At 51.7% G+C, this 21,088-nt stretch overlaps 1 protein-coding gene across 7 annotated transcripts in view; it reads right to left on the bottom strand.

Annotated features, from left to right (window-relative positions):
- RALGPS1 (Ral GEF with PH domain and SH3 binding motif 1) overlaps nt 1-21,088 on the bottom strand; it is a 273,218-nt gene that overhangs the window by 223,161 nt on the left and 28,969 nt on the right. For all 7 annotated transcript variants that reach the window (XM_044264877.1, XM_044264876.1, XM_044264880.1 and 4 more), the window contains exons 2-3: nt 19,206-19,284; nt 47-168 (exon numbers count right to left, since the gene is read on the bottom strand). In XM_044264877.1, coding sequence (XP_044120812.1) covers nt 47-103 — 57 coding nt within the window. In that variant the 5' untranslated portion in view covers nt 104-168; nt 19,206-19,284. The remainder of the gene's footprint in view (nt 1-46; nt 169-19,205; nt 19,285-21,088) is intronic.

Below are 21,088 nucleotides of genomic sequence, written 5' to 3' on the forward strand. Positions count from 1 at the left end.
GTCCCCCTCCTCTCACCCATGGTCCCGGTTCTCACAGCCCCTGTACCTGCGGAGTGGCGGAGGTGACCAACACGCTAGCCATCAGACCATTCCTCTTGTACATAGTCTCTGGGCCGCAGGGAGCTTCAGGGCAGCCTCTGTCGGTGACATAACCTGTCTGGAGAAGTCCTGCAAGGCAAGGGTGTGCATGAAAACCAGTTTCAAACTCAACTTAATCCTACTGGGGGCAGGGAGGGTGGCAGGGAACATTGTGCTAGGCTTGAACAGAAGACCATAAAGAAGACCTTTACCTTTTCTTGAAGATTTTATTCATTTATTTGGCAAAGACAGAGAGCGCGAGCAGGGGGCAGCAGGCAGCAGGAGAAACAGGCCCCCCCACTGGGCAGGAAGCCCAACGCACGGCTTAGTCCCAGGACCCTGGGATCATCCTGAGCCAAAGGCAGAGGCTTAACCAACTGAGCCCCCCAGGTACCCCACAGTCTTTTATTTATTTATTTATTTTAAAGATTTTATTTATTTATTTGATAGAGAAAGAACACAGACAAGCAGGGGGAGGCAGAGGGAGAAGCAGGCGCCTCACTGAGGGGAGACGATGAGGGACTCAGTCCCAGGACTCCAGGATCCAGAGCCGAAGGCAGACTCTTAATCGTCTGAGCCACCAGGCGCCCTGACCTTTGTTTTAAATGAAAGCTGGTAAAGAAGACAAATGGATTTTACTGCATCTCCCCATGCACTCGACCGCTTCATCAGGAGCAAGGTGATACTTGTGCAGTGCTCACCACGTGCCACGCACTTGGCGTACATTAACTCAACTGATCCTCACAACAGCCTTGGGCAGGTCCTCTTCTGCCCATATTACATGTGAGGAACCTGAGCCGCAGAGAGCTTTAGTGCCTTCACTCATGCTGTCTCCTGATCCCATCATCATTCAAAGCCCTGCTCAAACGTCGTTTCTTCTGAGTATCGTGCCTAGAACACTCAAACCAGATCCAGATGCTCTCATGCCAGTGTGTACACACCCCTAACAGAGCATTCATCATAGCACTGAACATTCCAGAACTGCCACCTGCTTTTCAGCAGGAAAATGACCAGGAAAGCAGGGAGAATGTAACAGGGGAAGGAAAGGAGAAGGTGGAAGGCCCAGCTGGAAGCCAACTGCAATCATCCAGGCCAGAGTTGAAGGTCGTCTGTGCTAAGTGACGTTGTCACAGTGAAGTCAGAGAGAAGGAGACAGACTGGGAGACAGCGGGAGCAGAAACTGATGGGGAAGAAGGACAGAAGAGAACAAGCTAAGGATGAATGGTGTCTGGCCTGAGGCGCCAGAAGGATGGGGCGTCCGTCCTCAAGGAAAGAGACAGGGGCGGCACAGCAGATCTGTAGAAGGTGAAGAGCTTCATCTGAAATATATGCCGGAAACACGGTGTCAGAGAAGATCCGCCCTGGAGGGAAGGTCTCGCCTGAAGCCCCCCGGGGAAGATGGTCTGGAGCTAGACAGAGAAGATCTCCACCCTGCCTGTGACGCTGCCAGAGCCTCAGCCACGAGGGCCCGTGGCGAGCAGCATCGAACACCCGAGAAGGACAGCGTCAAACACCCGAGAAGGAACGCCAGAGCGCCACGGGCTCCGGCAGCGCCCGGCTCCAAAGCCATGATGGCCATCCCCTCACAACCACTCTGCCGGCTTCCAAGAGCCCCATTCTCCTCGGCGACAGCCTGTGAGCCGTCCACGCTCCCTCCTTTCTTCCCCCAGACACTGAGAGGAACCAGTCTGAGCTATAAATGACATTTGGGGGCCAACTGGGGACCGCTGGATATGGACATTTCAGAGGATACTGAATTACCATTCATTTTCTGGGGCAGGAGAGCAACAGTGGGAAGATTAAGTAGGAGCGAGTCTATCTGGGGAACACGTCCGGCCGAATTCGGAGCTGAAGTGAGCTTGCGACTTCATTTCAGATCAATCCCCAAAACGCGCCGCAGTCGAGATAAGGCGACCACGTCACCACGCCGACAACGGACATCCACGGACAGAAGTTCCCTGCCCTGCTCTCTCAGCCTTTCTGAATGCTCCATCCTTTCCGCACTAAGAAAGCAAAGGGGGAAAAAAAGCACAGGTCGGCTAAGTTTTTCCTCCGAGTCCAAACTCCCCGCCCATGAGGGAAAGGGGACGGACTGGAAACACTCATTTGTTAATCATTCGTGTCCTCGGAGAAGCAGTGCCCGCTGTTACCCGGGACCCTGCGCCGGCGGCCGGGCGGGTCTGGAAGGCAGCTGCACGAAAACAGGAAGAGACCTTTCGTGAAAGAAGGTCTCGGTAGGACGAAGGGAAACGCCGCGGGTAAAGGCAAATCCAACCCACGGTGAGCTGCCACCTCACACCCGCCAGGACGGCGACCACGGACGAGGCAGCACCGCGTACACTGCTGCTGGGGGCGGCGAGAGGTCCAGCTCCTTTGGAAAGCAGTTTGGCACTTTCTTAAAACTTAAAGTACACTTACCAAATGACCAGCAATTCTACTCCTAGGTAGCTACCTTGAAAGAAATGAAAGCCTATGTCCACACAAAGACACGCACCTGAATGATTCATCAGAGCCAAAAGCTGGAAACATCTGAACGCTCTGCTGAGCGGGTCAGCAACGTGACAGAGGCACACGGGGCAAGAGGACCCAGCAATAAAGAAATGAAGTCCTGAGAGAAACCGTAACATGCATAAACCTCAAAAACATTATGCTAAGTGAAAGAGGCCAGACCCAAAACACTGTACTATAGGGGGCCATTTTTATGAAATGTCCAAAAAAGGCAAATTCATAGAGACAAGAGCATATCAGTGGTTGGCCGGGGGTGGAGGCAGCCGACCGGTCTGCAAACGGGCACAAGGGATTTTTCTGAGGTGACGGAAAAGATCTAAAACTGGGTCATCGTGACAGTCCCACAGCTCTGTAAATTCACCAGAAGTTACAGAATTAAACACTTGGAATGGGTGAATTTTACGGCATGTAAACTCCACTACGGTGAAAGCAGCAGCCACCAGCTCAGTTTCATGGCGGAGACCTGAACTCCCATGTTTAACGGCCCCCCTTCCACATCCCTTTGAAATAATCCAAGATATATTAAAATAGCAAAAACAAACTACATTAGCACATGACAAGAGAGAAGGGTTATTAATAAGCAAAAATCTTTGAGGAGGGGCGCCTGGGTGGCTCAGTGGGTTAAAGCCTCTGCCTTCGGCTCAGGTCATGATGGATCGAGCCCCACGTCCGGCTCTCTGCTCAGCAGGGAGTCTGCTTCCTCTTCTCTCTCTGCCTGCCTCTCTGCCTACTTGTGATCTCTGTCTGTCAAATAAATAAATAAATAAAAATTTTAAAAAAACAAAAAATCTTTGAGGAATTTCCAGTGCAGAAGAGACAGGACTGCGAGGAGGGGAACCAGCCCCTGGCACAAAGGGAAGGCCTCCCGGGAGTCTGGTGGATGAGAACCTGCAACAGACACTCCAGGAGAAACTCGGAGACTTCAAAGTGGGGAATCCAGAAACTGAGGCTGAAAGCAAGGCCAGCTCAAGAGCCCAAGGGGCAGCATGAGACCGGCTCAAGCTGCAGGCTTCAAACCAGATGACCCGGCTCATTTCTTCATTTAAACGGAAAAACATATTTCTTTAATATTGCACTAAATAAAAAGATCTGTTGGTGAGTTTAATAACTACCATAATTTGAAAGTAGTTATGAGCATAGGTATTCTAAGAGGCCAATAATCATTGTGTGATATGAAAATACCATGAATTTTATTGGCAACAAAGTTGCAAGTATGATTATTATTACTGGGATTCACTGTCTTTATTAGTAACTGAGAGAAATGCTAAATTTCATTTAGAGTATAGTGAAAATAAAGATGTCATATTTTTCTCATCAAAATTCAGTGATGCCTGGTCCAGAAGCCCTGCTCCAGGCACTGGAGACATGAAGTGAGGAGGCCCTGCTCCTGCAGAACTTACATTCCAGTGAGAAGTCAGAAAATACACACATGGATACAAAGAAGATAACTTTAGATACTGAGAAATATCTCAAAAAACTAAAATAGGGGGGCACCTGGGTGGCTCAGTTGGTTAAGCCTCTGCCTTCAGCTCAGGTCATGATCTCAGGGTCCTGGGATCGATCCCTGCATCTGGCTCTCTGCTCGGCAGGGAACCTGCTTCCCCCTCTCTCTCTGCCTGCCTCTCTGCCTACTTGTGATCTCTCTGTCAAATAAACAAATAAAATCTAAAAAAAAAAAAAAAAAACCCTAAAATAGGGTGGAGGATAGTGTTTGTCGGGTCACCAAGGAAGGACACTCCAAGGACGTTTGAACTATACTGTGAACTGGAAGCTTAGGAAGGAGTCAGCCCATAAAAACCACCGTGTGTGCTCTGTAGTGGGCACCGCAAGGGCAAAGACCCTGAGATGCACGCAAGCTCAGCAGGCCTGTGATGGAGGCAGATGGACCCAAGTGGGCAGAAGGGAGTGGACAGACAGGCTGGGGCCAGAGCATGAAGGGCCTTGCATGCCATGGTGGGTGTGTGGGTTGCGTCTGGAGTGCAGTGGGAACCCTCTGGTGTATTGGAGGGTTTTGAACAGGGGAGAGACAGGATCTGATCTTACGGTTTTTGAGATCACTTAGGCTGCTGGGCAGAGAACTGGATGAAGAGAGACAAAGTCGGAGCCGCGGAGGAAGCAGGGACAAGAGAGGATGGTGGCATGGACTGCTGGCTACAGGGATGAGGGATGGATCTGGGAGGGGTTCTGGAAAGAAACAGACAAGACCTGGTGATGGACCACAGGTGAAGCGAGAGGAAACGAAGGGAACCCAGGATGACCCCTAGCCTTGGGCTGTCACGAGTGGATGACAGCCCAGTGTTGCTCAGCTGTCCATTCCTTCACACATCACCCACCCACCCACTGAGCCCACTGGGAGACCAGTTCTGGGCATCTAGAGTCAGAAACAACACAACCCTGCCCTCGAGGGTCCTGCAGAGCAGTAGGGAGAACACCAGCAAGTAGATGCTCAAGTGACACGTGCTCTAACAGATCCCGGGTTCACTCTGGGGGTTAAAGAAGACATCACTGAGAAGAACCCTTGAGCTGGCTCTCAAAGGACCAGAGGGAGTGTCTCAAGGGAAGGGCAGAGGAGGGTACCCTGAGTTAGAGTGGAAGCCCAGGGCAGAAAGGACTCCTGACGTGCCTTGCACCAGGAGCACAAGGGAGCAGTCTCCCCTCCTTACCAGACCACAGCCATGCTCATCCTAACACACAGCGGCCAATAAGCTAGGCAGGGATCCCCAGAGAGTTTAACAGACGGTCCTGACGCTGCAGCCACAGCCACGGCGTTCTGTCTCCTGGTCACTCCCCCATCTGTTGGGCAGACTTGGTGAAACCTCCCAAGCCCTGCTCTGCGCAGAGAATTCAGACCAGTCCTTGGCCTCAAGGAGTTCACACCATTATCTGCTCACCCGTCATCAGGACAATTTATTAAATATCTGTTCCAGCCTCTGGCTGGGGATTTCCATGCATTAAAAAACATTTTTTTGTTAAACAGATGAAGAAATGGAGGTACAAAGAGATTAATGACACCATAACTTGGGGACACACTGACCGCAGCACGGCCGCTGCTTGACGGGGCCGTCTGGCAGGTAGGCAAGAGCCCCAGCTCTGAGCTTGCCATTTGATTCTGAATCACACCAAAATCCCGTCTTTCCATCCTTCTCCAGCTCTCTCACCTCTCTCTCTCTCTCTCTCTCTCTCTCTCTCTCACACACACACACACACACACACACACACGCTGCTAATGCCTCCTTGGAAACCGAAACACTGCCGCAGAGCAAGCAATTCTCATGATGTAACTTCACAAGAACGTGGCAATTGTATCAGGACCACAGAAGAATCCCTCATCTTGTTTCTGTACGACAGACTCTGCTCTCGTGTGTGGGCTCCCGGAGAGGGGAGGAAAATCCCATATGCCATGTTGGTTTCCTTCCAAACTTGCAGAATTCTCCTTCGACACTGCAGGTTCAGGAAACCAAGAAAATAACATGAGACAGTCTGGTGCAGACCACTGTTGAGAAGGCAGAATAACCACTTTTTCCTACGCGTATGGAGGTTGTTTCAAAGAAAATACACACATTCAGGAATGTTCAATTACAAGAGAGTGATCTCTTCCAAATGTTTTAGACGAGCATGGAAACGGATCCCGAGCACAGCAGCAGAGCCCGTTTCCCCAGTGTGGAGTGGGCTGCTCTCCGCAGATGCGGTGGGAGCTGGCTCCACCTTTGTGCATCTTGAACAGAAGCTGTGACAAGACGAATAAGAAGGAAACAAAGAGGGTTGTGGGCAGAACAACCCCTCCATCGCTCCAGGAGCGGTAAGTGTGTGTATGTTTGTGCGCGCATGCGCACGCGGGCGCACACACGCACACACACACACACACACACACAGAGCGTGCAGAGTTCCAACTGTAACCATCACTCTGGAGCGGGACCACTGGCCAGCAGCTCTAGAAAATCCCCCTTGTGGGCGCTGGCAGGGATGTTATCTCTGCCTCCTCCTGACCCTCTCCAAACTGGCCAAACCTCTTTTCCTGGCAAGCAGCAGCGTCTGGCGGCTTTCAAAGAGAGGCCTGGCCACGTCAGCACATGTCAGACTTGAATGCCATCACTCACTGCAGCGCTCCCCGCCGCCCCCCTCCCCGCACCCTGTCCCTTCCAAACCACCCACCAGATGTTCAACCTCCAACATCCCACCTTCTCACTGAGGGAAGGAGAGTGGGCTGGGGAGGCGCCACCACGGCTGTGCCTCTATGGAGGAGAGAAAGCAGCAGGGTATGGGAAAGGGGGCTGGCTCTAGGGGTGGAGGGCTGCAGATCTCACCAAAGAGGGACAAAACCTGTGAACCTGAGCGAACCCAGAGAGAAGCAGGAGGACTGCATCTTCTTGGGGAAGGGAAGAACCTACATTTATGGCGCTAAGGTAGGCACCCGCAAACAGGCAGCAATCTACCAATCCAGGAGATGGGCGTGGACTGAGTGCCCCACGTCCCCCCACAGCCAGAAACCTTAGTCCAGCCCAGAGGCACCTAACCTTTTCAAGGAGGAGGACTTCCCGAATTTCTCACATAAAGTAATACAGATACATGCTGAAATTGTATATGCTTAATAAAAAGGCATCAAATAAAAAAAAGAAAGTCTCCTCTCCCCACCACCCTTGGTCCCCGTCCCCCAAATCACACAGCTCACATGGTGTAGGGCAGCATTTCTGCACACATCCATGCATATGGAGATAGAAGTAAACGCACAGATACATACGTAAACGTATTTCAGAGACTATCCTTTTCAACATACACACACAAAATTTAGTTCTATTTTTGGCATCTGTTGACTAAGAAAAAAACCCTTGGCAACAAAAAGCTGTTATAGATCACCAACACACTTAAATTCATCTGTGGTCTAATCATCACAGCAGTATCGCATCCACGTGGAACACGGCAAGGTGTAGTCCCAGCACGCATGCCGCAGGCTGCCAGAGCCCGCAGCACCCGTGGATCTGGGGAGGTGATCGATGCCCTCCACCCGCGCCGGATCACAGCGGCAGGTGAAGGCCTGGTGGAAGCTGAGAACAAGACAGCTGCAGAGCAGTGTCTGGGGCAGGAGAACAGATCGATCAGGAGCTGAATTCTCACCTGCCACTTACTCTGTGCCCCGGGCAAGCTGCTTCACCTACCCAAGCTCTACCTTCCTCGCCTGGTAAACAGGGAGACTCGTGATGCCCGCCTCGCAGATGGTCAAAGGGGTCCCTAGGACGCTGTAGGGTAGGAGCAGCTGGGAAGTGATGGCTGTGCCTGTGCCAGCGCCCCTCACCGCCAGGCTCACCCGCTGGGGCAGGGTAGGCACAGGCAGGGCTCCGTTAGCATAAGACCACAAGATATCGCACCAAAGTTGAGGCACCAAGAGAAGTGTGAGTGAAGAACACGAGTCTCATAAAACTAGGGAAGATTCACGAAAGAAAACCAGTGCTGTGGCTGGATGGACAGTTTTTAAGGTCTCTATGAAAAGGCCACCAGAGCTTTGCCATCCCTCACGCGTACACATACAATTCTCTTGAAACCAAAGGCTCCTCCTCCATTCTGAAACAAGGCTGCAGAACACAGGCGGAGGGGAGAGGTCCCCACGGGCAGCCACTAGCTGGCAGGCAAGGCCTGATTTCTCCATAGTGGGGGAGGCCGACTTGGGAGAAACAAGAGGCCTAAGGATCCCTAGGGGTGAGGCTTACAGGGAGCGCCGGGAAGTAGGAGTGAAGGGGAGAGCAAGAACGAGGGTAGTCTACCTGGAGCACGCCAGACCCCCTCAACAGTGCTGGGAACACCCCGGAAAGCTGGAGAGTGACATTTCCCTTTCTGCATATTTGGGATGATGGTATCCTGGTCAGGGACCGGTGCCTGCTCCCTCTCCCCAACTCTGCACAGTCCCCGTCAGTCACCTACTTCCTCTTAATTAAGGTCCCAGGAGCACATGCTCTGGGGAAGGCAGGCAGTGTCGCCTGGACATGGGCGGACGGGGTCCACCTGGGCAGCCATCAGCGGAAACAACCCTCCCTGTGGAACACGCCTGGATTCTCCAGCACCCCCAAGTCCAGCCCACCCAGCCTCTGCTCGAGGGCAGTGTCGTCTCACACTCTCCCTGCTGCAGCCCTGCCTCCTCACGGTTGTTTCTTAACACAAACAGAGGGATCCTTCCAAAACATCAACGAAAAACTCACAGAACATAACTAAGAGGGGTGACCGCTCCTGTATGTAGAGCGCACCCAGCCGGAGAGAAACAGTCCACATCCCAGACCTTTCCCTGGAAGGAAGCCAGAGAAACGCCCTCAACGATAAGAGAAGGCGCTCCATGTCCCAGGCAGCGGCTCCTGCAGAAGCAGGCAGTGGGAAGAGGAGAAGGAAGTCAGCCAGGGCATCAGCTAGCGCAGCACCATTCAGGACGGAGCTGAGGACAGCCCGGGGCTCTGACGCACGGAAAGCCGGCCTCGCAAAGGGACAAGCGCCTGAGTCTCCCAGAGTCTCCTGGGGTGGAAGAGGGAAGGCGGGAGATGGAGACTGGTGATTGCTGGGAACTTGAGGTGCCTCCTGAGCATGTTCTCAGGCTTAAAATGAACAGTGGAGAGCAAAATGTTTAAAATGCAAGAGAAAGAGGGGACCCCTGGGGTGCCTGGGTGGCTCAGTTGTTAAGCATCTGCCTTCGCCTCAGGTCATGATCTCGGGGTCCTGGGATCGAGCCCCGTATCGGGCTCCCCGCTCGGCAGGAAGGCTGCTTCTCCCTCTCCCACCCCCACTGCTTGTGCTCCCTCTCTCGCTGTGTGTCTCTCTGTCAAATAAGTAAAATCTGAAAGAGAGAGAGAGAGGGAAGGAAGGAAGGGAGGGAGAGAGGGAGGGGGGAAATTAAGAAAATTTAAAAACAAGAAGTGGGGATGCCTGACAGAGCACATCTCGGAAAAGACAGTAAAGTGGGACTGTGGTAGCTGCTTCCCTGCCCCTGGAGGATGGGGCGGGACGGTGGCCACTACTCAGACCTTCGCTAGAGGAGGGAGGCCCTGGGGCGACAGGAGAGCCTGGCTGGCACGGGGCACCCACGCCAGGATGCAGGGGCTCAGTGATGTCTCTCAGATAAGGACACTTTCGCCCTACGGGGATGTGACGCAAAAGCACAAGACCCAGACCATTAATTTCCTCCACTGAGGACCTGATACGACCCTCAGGGCAGGGCGCTGTCCCAGGCAGGAGGACACTAATGAGACCCCACAACTAGCTGCAAGGAGGGATCGTGGACAGAGACAGGAAGAGGAGAACAACAGTGGGAGGGAAACCGGAGGTACGTGAGAAAAGCCGACAGCCCAGTTCACAGCATCACACCTGGATCAACTTCCCTAAGCGAATCTGAAATGCGGATTGAGCCCGTAAGCTCCTCACACGTAAGCTGCATGAAGGGCACAAGTACATGCTGTGCACTACCGTGCAACTCTTCTGAAAGTCTAAACTTACCTCAAAACAAAAAGTTAAATTTAAAAAGCAATTCTATACCCTCACATCCCACCCCCCTTGCACCCCTCCCACACAAACACAAACACACACACAATCTCCACAAACAGGCCTGACACGGGGCTCCCCGCCTCCTGCACCATGGGTTACCTGAGCGGCACAGCTCCGGGGACTTGAGGTCAGACATCTTATGCCCATGACCTGTGGGCCGCATACGTTACTACCGGAGACCGAGGATGGGGCTGGAAGACAGTTTACCACGTAGAGCAGGGGGTCCCTCCCTAGTCCCTGCCAAGGGCAGAGGAATTACTGGTCTGACTGGTGCCAGCCCAGGTCACTGACAGTCATATCTGTCTGGCGCATCACTAAGGGACTAAGGGACTAAAAGTCCCACCCCTGCTCGAGGCCCCCCTTCTTCCCACTGCAGCCACGAGACCGGTGAGACTCGCACACACCCCGACGTGTGCCCGCCTGGCCTGTTCCGGTGTGCTGCTGGCCAGAAGAACGTAACAACCCCAGGCGTAGGTCAAGTTCAGGGGGCATGGGAAGTGCCACTGGGCAGGGAGCTCCTCATTTGCCTCCAGCAGTTTCGAGCAGAGAGCCCTGCGCTGGATCCCGGCTGGCTCGTAAGGAGGGCAGTTCAACTCTTTGCTGTTCTTCCCCGTCGGCAGGTTGAACTTTGGAAATATCAAGGTGAAGAACAGGTTGGCAGAACAGAACCCCCACATTCTTGGGCCTTCCTCACAAATGTCACTGAGTCCCGACTCATCGCACGCAGCCTGGCACTTCCCACCTAAACGGGAAGGAAGCTGCCTGCGAGCAAGGTGGGGTGGGCGAGGTCTGGCGGGAGGACAGGGAAAGCCACCTGGGCAGCGGCACGACAAAGCCCAGTCAGAAGAAAGGGTGCGCCCCATGAGGTGGAAGCAGGCAGGTGAGGAACGGCATCCTTGGGTCTTGAGGCTGACTTCATTCCATATTGCACGAACAACTCTGCAGGGGCTAGAGCGCGGGCGGGGACCAAAGCGCACAGAGGAAGTGACATTTTCCCACCAAACCCTATAAGCAGATCTAAGTTCCAAGACAGTGAACCGGATCCACACAGCTGCCTTCCCCCTCTAAATCTTGTTGGGATGAAAAAACAAGAAGAATAAGAAATCTGTTGCAGTGTTGAAATACAGGGAAGGATGACATCACCAAACCAGAAATTCAGAATTCCTAGAAGATTTGAGGCAAATAGAATTGGACTGGGGAGAAGCTACGAGAGTTAGACATCTGGCCACAAAACTAACGGTCTCTTCTGTCCAAACAACACCCGGCTAGAAGACGCAGCAGACTGAGAGCCTACTAACCAAACGTTACCTAGAGATAAACGTGAAAAGAAATGTACAGAAACCATTTGAAGCAAATTTTGATATTTTCTTAACAAAAAAAGAAGACAAATCAAAGGAGAGACATTTTGCTCTTCTGAATAAAGAGACAATATTGTAAAGACATCGATGCTCCCCAAATGATCTATAAATAAAATGCAAGGTCACTCTAAATCTGAAGGGGATTCGTTTTGGAATACAACAAATTGATTTAAAATTTCATCTGGAAAAATAATTTTTAGAAGCTAAGAAGTTTTGAAAAAAAGCAGTAGGATGAGAAGTGACCTGTCCTGCCAAGAAGCCACGGAGAGATGAACGGATTAGCAGGACAGAACACAGTGCGGATCGCAGGGTTACGTACACATGAGACTTAACCTCTAGTCAAGATAGCATTGCAAATAGTGGGGAAGGATGGATCCCGTAATAAATGTTGATGAAACAATTTACTATTCACTTGGGGGTGGAGGGGTTTGTTTAAAATCTTACCAAGTATCTTAAGAAAAACAAATTGAGCATAGAGAAAAAGAGAGAGAGAGAGACAGAGAGGAACCAAAAAACAGACTCTTTTTTTTTTTTTAAAGATTTTATTTATTTATTTGAGAGAGAGACAGTGAGAGAGAGCATGAACGAGGAGAAGGTCAGAGAGAGAAGCAGACTCCCCGTGGAGCTGGGAGCCCGATGCGGGACTCGATCCCGGGACTCCAGGATCATGACCTGAGCCGAAGGCAGTCGTCCAACCAACTGAGCCACCCAGGCGTCCCCAAAAAACAGACTCTTAACTAGAGAGAATGCACTGAAGGTTACCAGAGGGGAGGTGGCTGGGGGTGAACTAGGTGATGGGGATGAGGAACGGGTTTTGTATGTGTTGAATCATTAAACTGCACACCTCAAACTAGTATTAGACTGTTTGTTAACTAACTGAAATTTAAATAGAAACTTAAAAAAAATAAACAAAAATGAAATCTTACTCAGTATCAAATATAAGAATAATATTTAACCAAACATAAAATCCCCATAAAAATCCCAGAGGAAACACTAATCATTATTTTTAAAGTAACTTTGGAGTGAAGAAGTCCTCTCTCGGGTGATACAAAAGCCAGAAAAACAAAGGAAACCACTGGCAGCTTTAACTACATTAAAAATGAAAACTCTGTATAAGAAAAGACATCATGAAAAAGATGTAAGACAATAAAAACACCAGGGATGGGGTGTTTGAAATGTCCCATGAGAAAGGATGAAGTCAGATCCTTAGTATGCAAAGAACTCCCCCAAGAGTCCAGCTCAACGCTGGGCAGGTGTGCTGCCTGGGCCGGGAGGGGCCTGTCCTCTCTGCCCTGGCTTGTCACCTGCAAAGAGAGGCGCTACCAGCAGCACCTTTCCTGTGCGTGTGGCAACTACGTGCGATGCTGTGTGTGAAGCACTTGGCCCCGAGTCTGAGCAAGGCAAGGAAATCATCGGACAGGCAAGGCGAAAGCATGTTCCAGCAAGGTCACAGGCTGCACTACCACCTGCAAAGAAGGGAAGAAGACACTGTAAAGCCTCTTTGGCGTGTTTCTGTATGGGCAGCTGGGCCACATTCACTCAAGGCACATTCTTTCGAACCACCCTAAGCAGTTGCTTAAGACGAGATAGATCAGTATCTACGGACAGAGAAAGATGTCCACCAATTCAGAACACAGCCACCCCTATTAACTCACGCAGCCCAGATGGACTGAAAGTCTAGTATGTGTCGGGTACTGCTCTAGGGGCAGGGCACAGAGCAGCGAAGGAAAAGCTGGAAGTCGCCGCTACATTCTAGCGGAGGCGGCGGACAATACATAAGGCACACAGCGAAACGTACGGAGTGTTGGCGGAAGGTGAGAGAGGGAAAAAGTAAAGCAGGGCTTGGGGCCAGGCAGCGGGGGACGAGGGTTACGATTTTAAATGGGGAGGTCTGAGAAGTGCTGGACATGTTTTCAAACACTTGCGCACTAACGTGGACAAACTCCACTGTTAGTATCATTGCCTCTGAAAAGTGTACGGCACTTCCGGGACGCCTGGGTGGCTCAGTCAGTTAAGCATCTGCTCTCAGCTCGGGTCATGATCTAAAGGTCCTGGCATCGAATCCTGAGCTGGACTCCTTGCTCAGTGGGGAGCCTGCTTCGGCCTGCTGCTCCCTGCTTGTGTTTTCCTTCTCTCTGACAAATACCTTTTTTTAAAAAAAGTGTCCAGCACTTTCATTTTCCACTTTTTGTACACATCAGTATTGTTTTTTTCAAAGTAGGTGATAAAATAGTGCTGTGAGCTGCACAGCATTCAGGGAGAAAACTGAACTTCACAGACCAGCTCTCCGGGATGGCTGACGGCCAGGTAGTCCAGCCCCAGGGTGGAGTCGCTGCCCGGTGCTTTGGCACCACCTGGTGGCCATTTCCCGCCATGTCAAGGAAAAAAGGCAAGGTGCACAATTGTACAAACCACCACCTACCTGCCCTGTAGATGGGGACTAGAAGGAAAAGGGGCAGCACAAATGCAATTTCACCTGTTGGGGTGACAGGGTCGTGGCAAGATCTATTTAGCTTGGATTTTCTATCCTAATTTTACAATGTTTCATTCATTTATGTGTAACTGCAATGGAGCCGTCCTATGTACAGCCAAATGTGCTCGAGGGGCAGAAAGGGGGAGGTGGGTCAGGGGGCACAGACCCATAAAACCAGGCCATCTGCACACATGCCCCCAAGAAGGTTGGGAATTCAGAGTGACAACTTCAGGTCACTCAGTCTGTGGAAGAGGAGGCTCTTCCCCAGTAGGAGTTCCTAAGGAACAAGGTCCCAAGAGTGGCTGGGACGAGCAGTTCCATACCTGCCCTCAAGGATCAGTCACTAACTGAGCATGCGCACAGACCACTGAGCCCGTGCCTCTTCACCAGAGCCCAGAGGAGATGGAGGGATAACCCCCGGGTGACGGGGAGGGGACACTGACCACACCGAGGGCTCTGCCTGGGACACTTGTCCCTTCTCTGTCCTTCTGGTCCTCAGTCTATGGAGGGCTGCTCCACTGTGTGCCTCCATTTAGCCCGCCACAGCACCTGTCACCCTGACAGGGAATCTCCCCGGGCATCTCCCCGCTCAGCCACGAGCTCTGCGAGGTGAGTCACGGCTCTCTCATCCGCCCCCAGAGACGGCACCTGCAAGTCCAGCGTTCCGGGTTTGAATGCAGCTCTGCCACCTACCACCTACATGACGGCGGGCAAGCGTCTCTCTAAGCCTCAGTTGTCCCTCCGTGCCCCCCTCGTGCAGCTGCTGTGAGGACTAGCAGCACCAGCCACCGGCACTCGGGAGTGCTGGGGTGCCAGGCGCTCATCGCAGGGCTCCGCAGGCATTAAGTCCCTGAGCTGAGGCGTCCCTGTGGGTAAGTGTTGTTACAGTGTCTGGCACTGGAAGTTCTCAGTATTTGAGCCGCAGCTCCCAGCACGGTACCCAGCAGTCGGCTGTGTTCTCAATAAAGATGGAGGAACTACTCCCCAAACCTACTGTGACAGGGGCAAGGTCAGAACAAGACTGCGAAGCTTAAGCCACTCCAACAGCACCCCCAGTCACCTGGTTCTGCTGCCCCCCAAAAAGGTGCAAGGACTGCACAAAAGGACTTCAAGCAGAGAAGGCCCTCCGGCGGGTACAAGCACCCCTACAGCACTGGGGAGGGTGGGGGAAGGAAGAAGTGATGTGAGTACTTGGGGCTCATGTGAGAAGGAGTCACAGTGGGGGGACAGCACACTCTGGGCTCAGGGTCAGCGCGGGCAGGTCCCGGTGGAAGCTACCTCCCAGGAGCAGCCTCAGCTAAAAGCAGGTGAGACTCACCTTAATGATCCCTCCCGCCGGGATCGCTCCCAGGCTCCCTATGGACACCTTCAACACACCCAACCAGTAATGGCTTCATCCAAACATCATGTCCTATCCTTGCTTTCCAGGTGCTTCCTTAACCTGATTCCTTACACTCCAACCCACTCCCAAGTGGGCAGGGCTGTGGTCCCCACCGGGGAAGTAAACAAGGGGCTGAGAGGTACCAAACCCACCTGTGGGGGAGCACATTCTGTGGGGGAGTGTGCGGTCCCCCTGCCGGCCGCATGGATGTGGCATCCAGCCACTGAAGGACAGATGTGCAGACAAGAACAGATGCCAAACTGTTTCTAGAGCTCACCGGTGGCCATGCCTATCCTGCTGTCTCTCACAGCCAGGTGTCCACAGGGGCTGTGAAAGCATCCTTCTCCCCCTCTTCTCCTGGCTCCTTCCTGCTCTCCTTTCCAGTCTCATTTCAGACATTACTTCCTCTAGGAACCCTTCTGTGACCCCCTCTATTATGTCTTCCTCCTCCTCCGTGGCACTCATCACGGTTGTCCTGAATCACATGTTCGTCTTTCTTCCCCGACCACACATCTCTGGCAACGCTCAGCTGCCTCTCCAAGATCTCCAGTAGAGGGTCATGCAAGCTGGTCAGGAGCTGGTCCACGGGCTCCAGGACTCATGAACTCTTTCCCGAGCACTGTCCACCTCTTTACTTTTTCATGAGATGAGAACATATAAAACCTTATTGTTCATGTCATTGTTATACAGGACCTATCTACTATATGCAACCAAATCTCATCCTAATATACCCTCTGATCCCCAAAAGTCAAAACTGAACATTTTTCCTTCCAGAACACAAGGAAACAACTACACCTCTATGTTTCATCTGCTCTGTTTAATTAGTGTCCTAAGAGTGGACCGCTTCCTTCCCCACTCTCAGCCCTTCTCCCAAGCCTGAGGTTTTGCAAACGTGGTTTAGAACTTTTATTTTCAGCTTATCATGAACTGAACACAACAAAAACCACCTCGCAGCAGCGCCAGCCCCCGAGATGAAAGCGTACGCGGGACAGGCACAGCGCTCCCCGCTGCGTCCTGTGCTCTCGCCTGGTCTCACCGTCTCTGCCCTGCTTTCACTGTCCTTTCACTGCAGAAACTGACCGGGCATTTTCTCAGCTGCACTGAACAGACACTGTATGTTTTACGCCGTCATGTGTCCGAAACGCCTTTCTGGGTGGCTTCTGGGCTAGGTGTATGGAGGCCCGCGGCCCCTCTCCTTGACAGTCTGCAGACACCGGTCCACGGTCTTCCCACCTCCAGGGTCACATGTGGGAAACCCAATGAGAATCTAATTCTCTTTCCTTTGAAAAGCTGCTTTCTCTGTACAAAATTTTAAGATTTTTCTCTTTCTTCTTGGAGTTTAGGAATTTTACTAGAAAACAGGTTAAGTGTTGGCTTCCGTGTGAGCCAGATGAATCCAGCGTCTGAAGAATCACGTCTTTCTTCGGTTCACTGAAATTTCCCTCTACTGTTTTTCTATTACGTATCTATCTGTTCCTTTTTCTCCTTCCAGAATTTTCTATTCTACTGGCCTCCAGCCGGACTCCTGGCTAAGGCCTCTAAGTGTCTCACCTGTTAATGCATTATTTCCATTTCTTTGTATCATTGTTCTGGGTTGTGAGGCATTTCTTCTCTTTGGCCTCCCAAATCACTACTTTCAACTTCTTCTACTGATCTCTGAGTTTAAAAGCCACATTTTTTCGTCCCAGAAGAGCCTCTGGCACACTCCCGTCTCACCCCTTTGGGAGTGAATTAAAGTTCTTGTGAATTAAAGTTCTGAAGGCGTCCGTCCCATTCATCCCGCCTCAAAGAAGCTACTGTTCCAAGTGTGAAGTTTGGCTTCCCTGCTGTCTACGACCAAGTCCCCGAACGCGTGCGGTCATTTGTCTCCACCTGCGGAAGGACGCGGGTTGCTGCAGCCTCCGCTCATGACAGACGGCCTGGGCTCCTGCAGCGCAGCAAGCCTCAGGCCCGGACAGCCTGGGAGCCTCTGTTCAAGAGAGCTCAAGGGAAATACCCTGGTGAATGGCATCTTCTCTCTGAGTAGCAGGGAGGGATCCTCGGCCCTTTGGTCCCCACCCAGGTGAGGACAGGAAAGAGGAGTCCTCTCCCACCGGCAGAGGCCGGGCGCAATCCTGCCCGGATTGCCCATGAACCACAAGTGGGCAGTCACAGCCTTTCCCCTGAAATCCAGTTCCGCTTTTTTTGGTCTTTCTTCTTCTAATCTTTTTTAAGTTCATTTTTTAGAATTTATTTTTAAGTAATTTCTACACCCAGCCTGAGGCTCAAACTCCAACAATTCCAAGATCAAGAGTCACCCAGCAGGGCACCTCATCCCGGAATCCAGTTCTAACCAGACCCAAGAGCACACACAAGGAGTCCAGTCCCAGCTCTGCCACTAACCTGCTGTGTAACTTCAAGGAAATCACTTTTCTCTGAATCTCTCTGCTGTGTGCTCCCAGCTCTAAACCAGCAGCTGTCTCCAGCATCCTCCTTAAGGGAACCAATTCCCACCAGTAGGTAAGTTTCGGGAAAAGTAATTCTACTAAGCACTACATACATGAATTCCTTGTGTTGTATTTAATCATGCAACATTAAGGAAGACTGAATCCCTCGCAGGAAAGCATCAGAAACTTCACCTTCTGCCTCTTTCGTGATAATGATTTGACAGAGGGGTAAGGTTACTAGAAGAATCTGAAAAAGATGTTTTTTCAAAGATTGTATTTATTTATTTGAGAGAGAGAGAGAGAGAGAGCCTTTGGCTCAGGTCATGATATCAGGGTCCTGGGAGGGAGCCCCACATCAGGCTCCATGCTCCGTGGGGAGTCTGCTTCTCCCTCTCCTTCTGCCTGCCACTCCCCTGCTCATGCAGACACTTGCGCTCTCTCTGAAATAAATAAAGTCTTCACAAAATAAAATAGGGGCACCTGTGTGGCTCCGTTGGTTGAGCCTCTGCCTTCAGCTCGGGTCATGATCTCAAGGTTCTGGGATCAAGTTCCACATCAGGCTCCGTGCTCAGCCAGGAGTCTATTTCTCCCTCCCTCTGCCTCTTCACTGGCTTGTGCACACTTTCTCTCTCTCTCTCTCTCTCTCTCTCTCATTCTATCTCTCAAATAAATAAAATCTTTCAATAAAATAAAAAAATAAATAAAAACAATGAAATGAAATGGGATGAGAGGAGAGGAGATGAAATGAAATGAAAAGAAGAGAAAAGGAGCTCCCCAGCAGCTGGGTGACGCAGAAAAACATTCTTGGAAGAGGTGCCAGAGAGGATGCAAAGACTCTGGGGGAGCAAGAAAGGGGACGGGTAGGACAAGAGGTTGACCTGTAGAGTGAAGTCTCTTGAAGACAACGGCCACATCTTATCCGGCCTTCCGCCCTCCTCCCATGGCCAAGCCCCTCACCCGAGAGCTGGCCTTTCTCGGGAAGGAAGGTCTGAGGCAAGGAGAGTGAAAGCTGCGCGGGCAGCTGAACTGGAAAGAGGACGGGCGTGTGCAGGGAGGGACGGGGACCTGACGGAGGTTGAGAGGAAGGCGGTCACCCCAGCTACTGGGGAGTGAGACACAGAACGTCTGCCTTCTGACCCCCAGAAGCAAAGGGGCGGCAACACGACAGGGTAGCAACAAGAGGTTCTGTACAAGTAGGAGGTGGAGGAAGAAAGGGAAAGCCCTTGATGCAAGAACCAGCAGAGAAAACCTCAGCATTTAATCTGCAAAGGAATCCTGAAACACGTCTGCACACCTGGCTGAGGACGCCCGGCCCCGGAAAGCCAGGCTGCAGCTCCTCAGCCCCGCCGACACCACCGGGCATGAGCTTTCTCTGGCTGCGCCGCCCCCGATCGCCGGTCCCGCCGCGCCCCTTCCGGCGCCTGTCCAAGAAAGCGCATCTCACGGAGGTCCATAAACCAACTTACCAGGAATACATGATGGGCTTCATAATTCCAGGCCAAGAGGATATACCATCCCAGCACGTCGCTTTCCAAACAGTAGCCACTGTAAAAGTAGGAGGAATAACTCCGTTGACTTCGATGTTTCCGTACGGTAAGACTTGTTTTTCAAAGCTCAGCAAGGTCAGACCAACGTTAGCACTCTAAGATCGGATTTCAACCTGTTCTTTGAAATGTCAAATACTTTTCCCATAGATCAATATTTGATACCACCACTAGCCTACCAGGTCGCAGAGCCTGTCCTAAATGTATCAAAATCAACTCAGCTTCTTTGGTGGGAAAATGCCTTCTGGCAGGCCTGAAGTCCCCGCCCTGGCCTCGGGCACCACCCAGCAGGAAAGGGACTGCGCAGTGCCCAGAAACAAACACCCCTGCCCTCAGAGCACACGGCTGTTGAAACAAGAGTGCGCGTGACAAGGGAGTGCCTGACAGGCCCCAAAGCAGAGGCAGCCTCTCGGCGACCCACTGACACAGAGGAGCATCCTACACGGAGAGAGGGTCACTGAAAAGGCCCCCCCGTCGCTGGTTTCTGTCCTCCAAAGCAGCCCTCTCTCCACACCTCCACCTCCCACTCCTCACCCAGGTGAGTGGCTGCACCACCTCCTTCACAGACGAAGGTTGACTTCAGCTCTCCTGGGCCCCTCTTTTAACCTAAATGTTTCTGTATCTTCTCCAGGTCCTCCGCTCCCACCTCTGAGAGAGGCAGCTGGCCGCCTGCGACCCAGAGCCAACCCCTGGCCTGGGCCTGGGGCTCAGCAACCCCCTTCCTAGTAACCCCAAACTCTTCGACTCTCTTGGTCCTACCCTCTACCTGAGAACACCTGCCGTCCTCCTCAGTCTTCAAAAGAGCTCTGACCCTTGAACTCCAGGCTGCTTCCCATCAGACACCCTAACCTCCTCAGTACCACACCCCCTCACTACCAGCCACTGGGTAACACTCTACCTAAGCAGTGGAGCTGCTCCTTCCCAGGCCACCAAGACCTCCCAATTTGCTGAGGCTACTGGCCTCAGGCTCTCCCACCTCTTGGTGGCTTTTAACATAGTTCACTAGGCCCTACTTCTGGAAACTCCTCCTATCCCCTTAGTCTCTCTGGCCTCCTCCACTGCTTTTGTCCTCTCTCCTTTCAGAGCTTCCCGGCAGCCCTTGCCCCTGGAGGCCTGGCCCCAGCTTCACTGCTACCTCCTGTGTCTCACACTTTATGCTGCAGCAACAAGAAAACCAACCCAAACACAGAATAGCCACTGAACTGCTTGAGGCTCACCCACTCACCCACCTGTTTCCCACTTGCTTCCCGCAGCCAGGCTCTGCTCAGGCTGTCCCCCTGTTATGACCCCGAGCCTCGGCTCACCAAACTTCCAGATCCTTCACTACCAACAGCTGAGAATTATTAAGCCAACACCTCTAAAATACATATGTTTATTTGTAAGTTAAACATACATTCTAATGTACCAAAGTGCTCCATACATTATAAAAGAAATGATTACAGCAATAAAGATGAAATAAATAAGGTAAAATGATTATTTTACATTATTCACCAACGGTACAACAGTACACCTTCATTCTCATTAATTCAGTTTTAATAGGAGCATGTGACTCATACGCTTCCTTTTTCCAGTGTTTTTTTTTTTTTAAGATTTTATTTATTTGAGAAAGAGAGACAGAAAGAGAGAAAGAGAGCATTAGCTGGGGAAGGGGCAGAGGAAGAGGGAGAAGCAGGTTTGCCAATGAGCAGGGAGCCCTACACAAGGCTTGATCCCAGGACCCTGAGATCATGACCTGAGCCAAAGGCAGATACTTAACTGCCTGAGCCACACAGGCGCCCCTTTGTCAGTGTTTTAAATACACTTTC

The sequence above is a fragment of the Neovison vison genome, chromosome 9 (assembly GCF_020171115.1).
Source record: "Neovison vison isolate M4711 chromosome 9, ASM_NN_V1, whole genome shotgun sequence".
NCBI lineage: Eukaryota > Metazoa > Chordata > Mammalia > Carnivora > Mustelidae > Neogale > Neogale vison.